The sequence below is a fragment of the Phaenicophaeus curvirostris genome, chromosome 2 (genome assembly GCF_032191515.1).
Source record: "Phaenicophaeus curvirostris isolate KB17595 chromosome 2, BPBGC_Pcur_1.0, whole genome shotgun sequence".
Classification (NCBI taxonomy): domain Eukaryota; kingdom Metazoa; phylum Chordata; class Aves; order Cuculiformes; family Cuculidae; genus Phaenicophaeus; species Phaenicophaeus curvirostris.
The window spans coordinates 84,070,974-84,083,510 of NC_091393.1; the positions used below are offsets into that span (position 1 = coordinate 84,070,974).

The 12,537-nt window shown below is 40.2% G+C and overlaps 1 protein-coding gene across 3 annotated transcripts in view; it reads right to left on the reverse strand.

Annotated features, from left to right (window-relative positions):
- SUSD4 (sushi domain containing 4) overlaps positions 1-12,537 on the reverse strand; it is a 74,585-nt gene that overhangs the window by 22,173 nt on the left and 39,875 nt on the right. For all 3 annotated transcript variants that reach the window (XM_069852680.1, XM_069852677.1, XM_069852678.1), the window contains 2 exons: positions 9,098-9,310; positions 760-939 (listed from right to left, as the gene is read on the reverse strand). In XM_069852680.1, coding sequence (XP_069708781.1) covers positions 760-939; positions 9,098-9,310 — 393 coding nt within the window. The remainder of the gene's footprint in view (positions 1-759; positions 940-9,097; positions 9,311-12,537) is intronic.

The window sequence follows — 12,537 nt, forward strand, 5'->3', positions numbered from 1 at the left end:
TGGTGCTTGTTCATCTGGTCAGGCTTGTTTACCAAGATGTGAACTAGTGAAAACCAAGTCAATGGTACTAAAACATGTGTGTTAGAAATGCAAAGGGAATAGCAGCCCAGGGTTACTGAATTTCAGTTCACTAAATCTGGCTCATCTTCAGCCATTTATCTCAGTCTAAGCAAAGCTGGGATCCCATGTTACTACTAGTTCTACAGCTAATGGCTTTTCTGGCCAAAATCGTTCCTGTGGACACCTTGAATTTTTAGTCAATACCTACAGCTTTAATGGAGTCTGAACCTGATCAACAACTCTGCTGAAAACTCTGATAGAAGAACAAGTTCCAGCTTCTGTCCTCTACACCTGCCTACTGCACAAGGCAAAGAAAGGCAAATTGCAGTTGGAAGCATAAATCTTTCCAGAAATTAACTGATGCAAAAATGGCTGTTGCCCATCAGATCTGTTGCTGAAATTCTGACTGATTTAACCCTAGTTTTTTTAAATGCAATGTATCTGTGTCAGATTTTAGACTAGCAAACAAAAAGCAATATTTAATACGATATTTTAAGCATGGTATGCCTAGAAAGTGGCATCATCTTTCCTGTAGTGGGCAACGTGCAAAAGAAATTAAAAAATCTTAACAGCAGAACTGTTCAAATACTGTACAGTGGAACTTATCAGATCACTGATATCCTTACAACTCTAGAAAAAATATTGGCAAACTATGACAAGGTGCATGAGCTATAAAGAGGACGTGCTGATGTACTAAACCTTGACAAATGGGCAGATTATCCCATGTTCCATCGTCTTGACATATTGAAACCGTGTTGTCTAAGTCAGGATAACGGATCTGGAATCCTTCATGACAGCTGATTATTAACTTATCGCCAGCCCTGTATGTCTTGTTATGAATCTCTGCATCTTCAACATGTGGAACAAGGCAATCTGTGACTTCATGAAGAAAAAAAAAGTAACTTCATTAAAAAAACATAGCTAGCTATTCAGTAATCAAGCTCCTAAGCAAAAGTTATCAGTTAATGTAGTGCTCTGCTTAAAGTGTTTGGAAAATACATGCATTTCAGTAACTATGCCCTTTCCCTAGTTAACCATCCATTAGAAAGTCTATAACACTGTAATAGATTCTGATATGCTGCAGTAATGTATCATTCCCCCAGACTGTTTTAAACAAACAAAATTAAGAGTGTTTAGGAAGACCATTTTTAATTTTGCCCATCCATTCATCATGTATGCAAATTACACCACACAGTCAGACTATCACTAGGTCTCATGCAAAGGCAGACTCTTTGACAGCACTAAGGACAGGACGGAAGGAAAGATAAAATACAGATATGGTATGAGGAACACAGAAAAACTGCAGTTTTAGCAGAGACACAAATGAAAATCAGGTACATTCACAAGGGTTTATCCAGCTCCATTACACAAAAACAGTCCTCACTAGAATCTCTCTGATTGTTTCAAATCAGATAATATTATGTGCCTGAATTCATATGCCTTTAAGGAGGCAGGATTTTTAAGGCCCTGAGTGATAGCTTAAGTACTTGTAGAAGACTCTAAACAAGGGAAATGACTGCAAACCTCAAGTGATACACGGGCGTGGGCTCTACTACCTGTCTGTGATACATTTATTGAACAGTCTCATATCTCACTGTATAGAACAGTGCCAAAGACACCACAATACAAAATATAATCTAGAAGACTAAAAAGTGAAAGGTGTCGTGGAAGGTGGAAGGAACAGGTGAGGCAGGGTAAAAAACCCCGTGCTAAAACTGAATAATTAAGAGACAAGCCTAGAGGATATGAAGGAATAGTCCAGGTGATTCAAAGTTCATCCTCCTCATAAATGCAAAGCAAGACTAAACAGAAGATAGCAAAAGATTAAATACTGGGAAAATACAATCAAAATTATCTGCTTGTCTGCCAGCAGGCAATCCATGACATGGATGACAATAAAAGTTTCCAGGCATCAAAATCCACCAACTGTTTCAAATAAATGCAAGAAAGTAAAAATATTATAAGCTGTTTTATGCTCTGATTTTTTCCAACATTTCTACCACAAGAGACAATTATCTTAATTTAGGAATGCAATATTTATTAAAAAATAAGACAAGTTTCAGAAGTCCCTTGAGGCTTGCATAAAAGAGAAATTTTCTGCCATTTTCATGGGTTATTCTTGCTGAAGAAGAAGAGGTAGCTCTAAATTTGTATTTAGTCATTAATTGAGAGCACGCACAAGGTAAAGCAATAGCAACAGCTTGCTTGTTTGCTTAAAAGCACAACTAGAAGCAAGGTAAACTGTCATTTAGCATAGCACACAAACTGCTATGAGCAAATGTATTTCATAATGTATTTATCTATTTAGGCAAACTAGAGTATCTATTATTCTGAGACTCCAACACTGAATTTCACTAATATGAAGTTGAAGAGTGTTGCTTCCCCAGACAAAACATATTTTCCTTTGTGCATTCCCATCAGAGAGATGTTTTCCAAAACACATTGTACTTAGCTGACTTTTATTATGGGTCGTGGATACATTATGAGTCAAAATTTCCCCCATGTCTCTTGTTACTATAAGCTCCTTGGCTGCCTGCAACAGAAGGGGCTGGCAGCCTGCCACGTGGGCTGAGAACCTGCTGCAAGAAGCTTTATTAGAATTTATTAATTTATAAATGCCCATGTTTGGGAGGATGTATACTCTGACAGAAGGATATAAAATGCACTGTGATGAGGGTGCAGGCACTAACTTCAAAGACTGAACAATATTGTCTCGCTCTGGCAAGTCAGCAGAGGATGCCACATCGAAAATACCTGGCGCTAAGCCTTGAATGCTGTCACAAAGAAGCTGCCTTGGGCACCTCTGAGGATGGGATGAGATAGATGGGGCTGCCCTGCAGCCATGCAGGAGGGGGTCAGAGCTGAATTCCAGAAGATAATGTCAATGGAACATCTCACTTTCTTGGCATAACAGCGTTCTGTTGCTATACAAATAAAAAGATACACTGTAGTAAAATATGACATTTGTCTTTCGAAGGGGGGAAAATCGATTCTGTAACAATGACCTATTACAGCAACTTCACCCCCATTATTCCAAAAAACAGCTGTAGTTCAACCCATTTTAATCGGCTAGATGTTGGCAGGGAACAGTGATAAATTGCTTATGGTACCATCCTTCACCTGCAACATGCTGGTTGACTTTGATAACACGCTAATTACAAGCCCCAGCTAAGTGCGAGACCAATAGACCTCAGTATTACAGCTCTTTTTCGTGATGCCTTGTGAGCAAATGCTTTCCCCCTGGCTGCATTTGTATTGCTTAGCACTTAGTCAGGCATAAGTTGCAGTAGCCACCTCTCTGCAAACAACTGGATTAGCTGGCACAAATTCTGCTTGGAAAAGCTGAGAATAAGTGACTGGGTTTTAAAATGTCCTGTCCTAGAAAATAACCTGATTTATTCTAAGTACTCTTCAATAAATCCATAGAAGATGCTAAACCATTTAAGGAAATATGTGGTCTTTAACCAGCATCAAATAGCAATGGCTATGATTTACGTTCCTTTCTGGCAGTTTTACGTGACTTGCTTATATCTCCCATGTGAATATTAAAATGGGTTAGCCAAAAGAACATCCCAGTTAGGAACACATTTCTTATCTTGCAGAGGCTTGAAGTGGGCTGCAGCCGGCAGGGTTGACAGCCTGCTAGGTGCAAGGGCTTCATCTTGACCTAATTTTCATGAAGATGCAGCTTTGTTAGGTGTTCCTGGTTTTAGCAAACCAAGTGTGTCCCCCATCATAGAAAGACTAGTCTGAAGAATAAAATTTGTTAAACACTGTAGTCATAGTGCTATAGTTTATGGGAAAACCATGCATCATCTCTCAGTAATGTTTCTACCAATCTGCGGGGAAGGAGGACCACCCTCCCTCCTCCCAAGAGCACCTGAAGTATAAAGGCAACTCAGAAGGAAGTCATAACTTGGACACTGTGGAGACAACCACAACATCCATGGGTACCAGCTGGTTTGACATGGCTTGCACCTATTGTAGGTGAACCCTTAACCCTCCAAAAATTGTCCCTGGTCCATGCTAATCCAGAAGGTGCTTGTAGGAATTACCTGGGGAGTACTACTTGGCATTGGCCATGTCAGAGACTTTTCTAACACTGTAACAGTATGTGCAATTGAAGAAGAGTGTGCTGGCCCCCACTCTGCCACTGTTTCGTTTTCTAGTCTGTATGTGAACTCAAATGTAGAGGACCAGTGCTGCTATGAATCTCACTGTGGAGTGGTCTCTGAATTAGCCTTGACTACATCTAACCACAATGTTAACAGGCTGGATGCTATGCATCTCACTGTGGAGTGGTCTCTGAATTAGCCTTGACTACATCTAACCACAATGTTAACAGGCTGGAGAGGAGAGGGAGGAGTGATGGAAGGAACATAATGAAGAATGTGTTGAAGGAAGCAACAGCTCCTTTGCACCCTGTCCTCTTCAAAGCAAACATTGAAGATCAATAATGTCTCGTTTCTCACAAGTGTTTAATCCATAGTACTGTGGGTCATTCTGTAGCTGGTAAACACAGTATTACAGTGCATGTTAAATAACACTTTTTATTGTCTTTGCCTGTATTATGACAGAGCACAGACACTTTGCCTACGATCCGTGGCAATTGTATAAGCACAGGTTACAAACACCATATAGTGCTTGTAACCAGGCTTAAGAATCAGCAAACATTGGGCAAAATGGATAAGAGAGGGAGAAATAAAAATATTTCAGTCAACTCAAAGAACCAGGGACAAAGGCAAAGACAAATAAGTTCTAACTGTCATATAGGAAAACTCTAGCCAAACTATGCTCTAATCCACTGCTTTTACTGCAGGTTTATCATCCCTGTCAGTGGGAGAATGAGGCACTGAGGACGTCTTCATGGCATTTGTCTGCAGAAGCACTGGGACGGAATGGTAGAGCTCTTTGCTTGGTTGCCAGACCCACATAGACTGTAAATATAGATACAGTCTCAGAGGGAAGAGGTAGCATTTTTTCCAAGTAGGGCAACAGTCGTTGCAGCCACATTATCACAGTGGGAGAAGATTAAACTAAAGTGTGAACAACATGACATATTGCTATTAAACAGTAAATACAAAATTCCTACCTTAGAGCTTTGGTATTTATGCGCATAACTGTATTAGAATTGATGGAAGTTACAGTCACAACATGCTGTAGATCAAATAAGTCTAAGCACACAGATATTTGACAGGGCATTTATTGGGCACCTAGTCATGCAACTTCATTCTCATACTGACACTTAACATCCCCTGCCTCTTAACGAGAAATGACAGACCTATAAAATCAAATTGATTGGATGAAGAGCTCCAGGCAAATGTTTCAGTTTTAAAATCAATTACAATCTGAAATAGGTTGCTTTGCTTCCTTCAGTAAATAGCATCCATTTATGATTAGAGATTGTTCTAGTTGACAAGTAACTGCATTAAATGTACATAATTTAAAGACATAAAATTATATGTAACCACCCTTAGTGGAATCCAAACTTCTGAGATTAACTTAAAATGAACTGTAGTACTGAGTGTTTTTACTGTTCAGTCTCAGCTGGCAATATCTGACATTTGCATATACTGTAGTGAGAGGCATGTTTAGCATACCACAGCGCTCATGGCAATCAGCCCCGGCCTGAAATGAGTAAATGCAATATAAAGTTAATTTTGCCTTGTGATAGCTAATGATGAATGTTAAAACATTAACTTCGTACTTCTCCAGTACCTGCAACAAATTTCAATTTTCATTTTATATATCATTATAGCATTTCTGCAATGAGGACTTTTATGTATGTCATTAAACAACTAAGAACTACAAGCCCTGTTATAATGTCTCCTTAACTGCCCCCCAAATGTTCCACGTTCCTTCACTGCCCACCTCCCTCTGGTGCCCCTCTCTCATCATTCTGCTCCCAATACATAAAGGGATCACTCCAAACAGGACTTAAGCAAATGCTTTGGTCTCATGGATCACTGCTGAACCTGAGCTTGGTACTTGTTCTGAATCAGTGGTTATATTGTGTATTGAAAGTACAATTAATTCCATAATCTATTTTCTTTTTCCTGTTGCTAAAACCTAGGATTGGTTTAATAATATCTGAGGTATTATTAAATATCCATTGTTAATCAGGAAAGTACTTAAGCACTTGCTTCACTAAATCCTAAATCAGGGTCCTACTCTTCAGTCTTCAGTTTTTGTGAATGTCTAATTTTGAGCACAAAACTTTAAGAAGACTAATCACATAATTACAGCTATGTTCAAGCTTAAGTGCTTTGCCTGATCAAAGCATTAGCTTGCAATCCTTTTTAAGTGTTTTGTGCTGTGAAGTAATGATTCTCTTGAACAACTGTTTTCACATCATCCATCACATTCTTATCTTCCAAGTACTTCCTTTTTTGAAAACACCTGGCTCAGAGTGTTGATCACACTGAAATCAGTGGAAGCTTTGCTGTTGATGGCAGTGTGATCAGAAACTTCTTCCACAGATTTCCACTGGACTGGGAGGCCTGGGAAGAGCTTTGAATATTCAATAAAACATGTTAATGCTCATTTTAACAACTGCAGTGGATGACAGAGGTACTATTCAAAGATGCACACCAAAATTCATAGAATCTACCAGCAGTCATTAAGAAAATAGATTTTCCAAGCGTTACAGTTTTTCTGGTAGTTTGATTATCCAATTTAGACACAGTTTGCTGTTGCTCTGTGTGTATCTTTTCTTAAATAACCATGAGATGAGAGACAAGGGCATTTATGAAAGGTGGCCGTAACAGGAGAGGGTGTGATTTTCATACAGATTCTATTTAAAGTCATCAGGTTGTTTCTTTGAAGCTGACCCATAGCACCGTTACGACCAAGTGGTATTGGCCCCCATCGCCTTTATGTTCTACACAACAGCTGTCATCTCAGTGCATGCTATGAGGCACCTCACAACTTAAGAATTCTATGTAGTAAGTGCGTTTATGAGCCACATAAATATTTGACTACTTTTGAATGAAGTCCATATATTTATATGATTTTAAATGATGAAGGCATCATGAAATAGAATTTATCTAGCTCTACCTTGAAGACAATGAGGCAATAGCTAAGTGGACTTCAGTGAAGTCACCACACTGAAATATAAACACTTGATTTAACTACCATTTTTCATGTCTGTTGATTTTAATAGCTTTGTTGACCAAAAGTAAATCAACAAAAAGAACAATTTTATATTCAATATCCTTGGTGAAATAAACAGTTCATGCTGCTTGGATGTATTTTGACCAAGTTTACACTTCTGATATTCAAATTAATCGTGTCTTTAACTTCTAGAAAGAGAAAGAAAGTAACTTGATGTCCTAATTATTTAAATCCAAGTATTAATTTAAATAAATTTAAATATAATTTAAATAATTTAAACATACTTTAAATCCAAATATTAACAAGGCGCACACTCTCCTGAGTGGACAACTGGTTGGATGGCCGGGCCCAGAGAGTGGTGCTAAATGGTGTTAAATCCAGCTGGAGGCCAGTTACAAGTGGGGTTCCCCAGGGCTCAGTGCTGGGTCCAGTCCTGTTCTGTATCTTTATCAATGGCCTGGATGAAGGCATTGAGTTCACCCTTAGCAAGTTCGTAGACGACATTAAGCTGGGAGAAAGTGTTGATCTGCTTGAGGACAGGGAGGCTCTGCAAAGGGATCTGAACAGGCTGGACCGCTAGGTTGAGACCAATGGCATGAGATTTAACAAGGCCAAATGGTGGGTCCCACACTTAGGGCACAACAACCCTATGCAGTGCTACAGACTAGGGGAAGAGTGGCTAGAAAGCTGCCTGGAGGAGAAGGACCTGGGAGTGTTGATTGACAGTTGTATGAAAATGATCCAGCAGTGTGCCCAGGTGGCCAAGAAGGCCAATGGCATCTTGGCTTGGATCAGAAACGGTGTGACCAGCAGGTCCAGGGAGGTTATTCTCCCTCTGTACTCAGCACTGGTGAGACTGCTCCTCAAATACTGTGTTCATTTCTGGGCCCCTCTCTACAAGAAGGATGTTGAGGCTCTGAAGTGAGTCCAGAGAAGAGCAACAAAGCTGGTGAGGGGGCTGGAGAACAGGCCTTGTGAGGAATGGCTGAGAGAGCTGGGGTTGTTTAGCCTGGAGAAGAGGAGGCTGAGGGGAGACCTCATTGCTCTCTATAACTACCTGAAAGGAGGTTGTAGAGAGGAGGGTGCTGGCCTCTTCTCCCAAGTGACAGGGGACAGGACAAGAGGGAATGGCCTCAAGCTCTGCCAGAGGAGATTTAGGCTGGACATCAGGAAAAAATTTTTCACAGAAAGGGTCTTTGGGCACTGGAACAGGCTGCCCGGGGAGGTGTTTGAGCCACCTTCCCTGGAGGTGTTTAAGGCACAGGTGGGCGAGGTGCTAAGAGCCATGGTTTAGTGTTTGATAGGAATGGTTGGACTCAATGGTGAGTCTCTTCCAACCTCGTTATTCTATGATTCTATAATTTAAAAAATGTAAATTTGTTTATGCCATAGTAGAATGAATTATCTCAAAGTAAACTTCTACTGTGACTTTAAACTTCTGCACTCCATGTGTATTTTATTTTCCTACTTGAATCATGCACATGTCATAAAATACAATTGTTTAAAACTCCTGATTAGCAGAAGCAATAGGACTGGAAATTCATTATATTTTCCAAGTAAAATATTGCAGAAAGGACTACCAAGTAGGCAGTTTTAATAAACAGTTACAACCAGCTTATTTATACTGGACATTGGTTTTAATCTCTGCATCAATTTATAACTAGTTAAAAGGAGAAATGCATTATCTTGTTTTCTTCAGATTTCTTTATGTCCCTTTCAATACATACAGGTGCACACACAGTACAAACTTAACTGACAAACAGGAATTATGGATGGGATGGATAGGAAACTGAAGTATGTATCAAATAAGATACAGTGAAATGGACTCCAGTCCTGGGTATTTTGTCCTGACACACACAGACATGGTACATGGACAAGTGAGAAGAACGGAGACTGGTGAACTGCTTTAAGAAAACTGACTTACCTTCTTGTAGGCACACAGGTTTATCACTTGGTTTCCAGCTCAGAGAGCCATTAAAGTGTCTCACACAAAGTCTTTTTGAAGTACCATTAAGCCTGTATCCTTCTTGGCAATGGAACCGGACTACCACACTTTCAAAGAAAACACCTGCACTGGGTGTCTTGTATCCATGTTCAGGAGCTCCAGGATCAGCACAAGCATGTAGGTCATCAAACCCTATGCCAAACAAAGATACAATCAAACTGTGTTCATTTACTCCTTCTGCAGCTGTAGTCATGCTTTTCTATTTGAATTCTATTTCTATTTGTGGTTTTTCTATTTGATGCTTAATCTTTGGGGGAGGGCCTCATACCTTCTACTAGTGACCACTAGCAACCCTACACTTGGCTATTGGGTACTCCACATTCAGGAGAGGATTGACTTCCAGCCAGAAGCAGAAATACTCAGGTGTCGGAAATACTCCTCCCTTGTCACACCGCTACTGAGGAGGCAAAGTCAACCATACTCCTCAGTAGCTAACCTGAATAAAAATAAAGCACTTGCCCCAACCTACCAGAGGCAATTGCATAATAACATATCTGTAATTACTCTTGGGGACTATGGGATTTTGGAGGACTGGTACAGTTACTGGAAAGAATAATAATGTGTCAGAAGCAGAAAGGAAGAGGAAATAAAAAGAAGGGCATGAAACCTGCCATCCAAAGACATAGTAACTAAAACACTAGATGATTTGCTAGGTACAAGGAGATTTTGAGATGGGGGGGAGCTCTGCTGAAGTGGCACTGCAATGATGGATAGATGTGATCCCTCTATCACGTTGGCTTGGTGGCCCTACCAAATTCTTAAAATGCTGGTATGGGAGCCCTGTATTAGTGCAGTGACATCAGGAAGGAGTTTGTAAAGCCCTTTACTTCCACAATATTAACTGTAAAATAACAAACAAAAATCCTGCAATTGCAATCATAAATGTGATTGTTATCACATTATTTAACTAATTTCAATGTAATTTGCATAAATTGAAGCCTTTTTTTTTTTTACTGCAAAGCAACAAACATTTAGCACAGCACTGAACAAATTCTGCATATCGAAAGAACAAACAGCTTTGCAACAGGAAAAGCAGGGGGGCAATTAATGCCAGTGGGAGGGATACCTTGAAAATCTGAAAATCATCACATTGTACCTATAATGTTTTGATTTTTAAAAGAATAGTATCAGAGAGCCTCAGCTATTTACTGTGTGATAAGGATGAAGTGCTTCTGTGGTACAGTCAGAGAGAAGAAAGATATTACAGTAGAAGACTTTTCAAAATAAACCTCCATTTCCTGAGGCCAAATCATTCCCTCCACTGAAAGGCTTGGTGTGATGCTGTGGCAGCCAAACAGAGAGCACTGAAGGTGATAAAGGGTTCTTGCATTTGAACACTGAATTTCTCCCTTTAGTTCCCTGGTTAAAGGCTGCTAGTGGAGAACACAAGAAGCCAAGCCACTGTGTTTTATGTCCAATTATCTGCTCCTGCTGGCAGAGGCAAGGCACATCATCGGATTACCAGAGAGGATGGCTTTCCCCTGAATCCACACAAGGCTGATTTTATGTGACTCCAGGTCGCTGTGCTGAACTCACCAATAAGGCTACAATTTCCAAGTGGTGATGCCCAGAACTCTGCTTGAATACCTAACATGCCATGCATGCTAGAGAAAGCCATCACCTACACCCAGCCTCTGACCCCCTGCAGTGCTCCGATATCCAGCGCACTTCACCTAAGGAGATTTCACTATTGTTCCCCCTCTTTGCACTGAAGCAGCACAAGAGCAGCAGAGCATCTGCTCTTATACAGTTTTACTCCCCTGTTCAGTGACGTTTATCACAAGAACTGCAGGGCCAGTGAACTAGCAGTCAAGTCAAACAAATCTCTGAACTTCATGACTGCTTATCAAGCTACATGGCTCAAGACCTGCAGTGCAAATGGCCTAAGACTCTCTCATTTGTTAATGTGATGAACAAGGAGAAATATAGTCATTATGTTCACGGGATTACATACTGTAGGCAATACTTAATAAGAGAGAGGGGTGTCCATTTTTACTGGAGATTAAAAAGAAACTTCTTACGCTTGAAGCAGGAAATCCACATCCTTCAATAAGTCAGCGACGATGCTAATTATCTTCCATTAAGCCAAGGGATAACATGACATTTAGCTCTATTTTTTACTTCAGTGATCTCAGAATTTGCAGTCAGGCAAGGAATATTATAACCCAGCTTGAAATGTATGTCCTTTCTTACTAGCCTCATCAGGGAATAGCACACAACTGTCTACTGCTATGCCTCTGCAACAACAGAGAAAAGTGCTGAGGTCACCTACAATTTGACTGGTAAAAAAAGTGAGGTATGCTCATTTCTCAGTTTTCATTAAGCCAAATACGCAAAATTAGAGATTTTGGGATCGTCAGCACAAAAAACAACATACAAAGCAAGAATGTTTTTCTTCCCAGTGCAGCCTAATTCTGTGACCCTGCTGCCACTTTCCTGGTGACCTTTCACAAGATTTTCATTACTCCCAGGGATCATTTTGCAACAGATTGATCTCTTAGGTTCCTTTTCTCAAGCACTGTTTGTAAGCAGAGAAATCTACCTGCGAGGGGAATTCTGAAGAAGGAACTGGTAAACAGATGGAAAAACTGAATTAAGTACCCTCTATCTTCTACAAAGCCAGTAGCCAACTGTTATTCAGCTATTGAGTAAGAGATGACGTGGAACTAGCACAGGATCATGCAGCATTTCCATTGCTTGTTCCTGAAGCAAGGAAGAAGGAAAAAGCCTCAGGGAATAGACAGGCAGATATGGTAAACTCTCATAGTAAGACTACAAAGGCAAAGCAAATAAGGCCTCAGCCCCACCTTTTTTCCACAGCTATCAAAAATAGACTTGTCCCTAATCTTGGTCCTACTTAAATCAGTGGAAGTCGTTTGCCTAGTAATCTTTTTGAAGATGTGTATGAGGCACAAAACAGTGAAGTCAGCACTGTGTCACCTCTTCCTGCACCTTGGATAAGGAGGAGTCAAGGATGCGTGTGAGGGAGGAACAGCAAGGCTGGCTGCTGTAGTAAGGACCTCCCAGCGAGCAGAGGGCACCACAGATGTTTTGAAGGGGCCATTACAATCTACAGCCAGGAACTGCACTGATTTTTGTCAGGGTTGCTCCTCTCTTGCACAAGAGGCGTGTCAATTATTTCAACAGTTTATTCAGCTGAGAGATGGTTTTAAATTTAAGTATAAAACTTCTGGTATAATATTCAAGAACAACAATGATGAAAACTTCCCTAAGAATTACCATCTTCCAGTGGTCCTTAATGAGATCAGACTTGGAGCCTTTACATAACAATCCTGTTCATTTAGTGTCATTTAGTTATACCCCACCTTATCCTGTCCAAAATGAGTAAACATATGTCT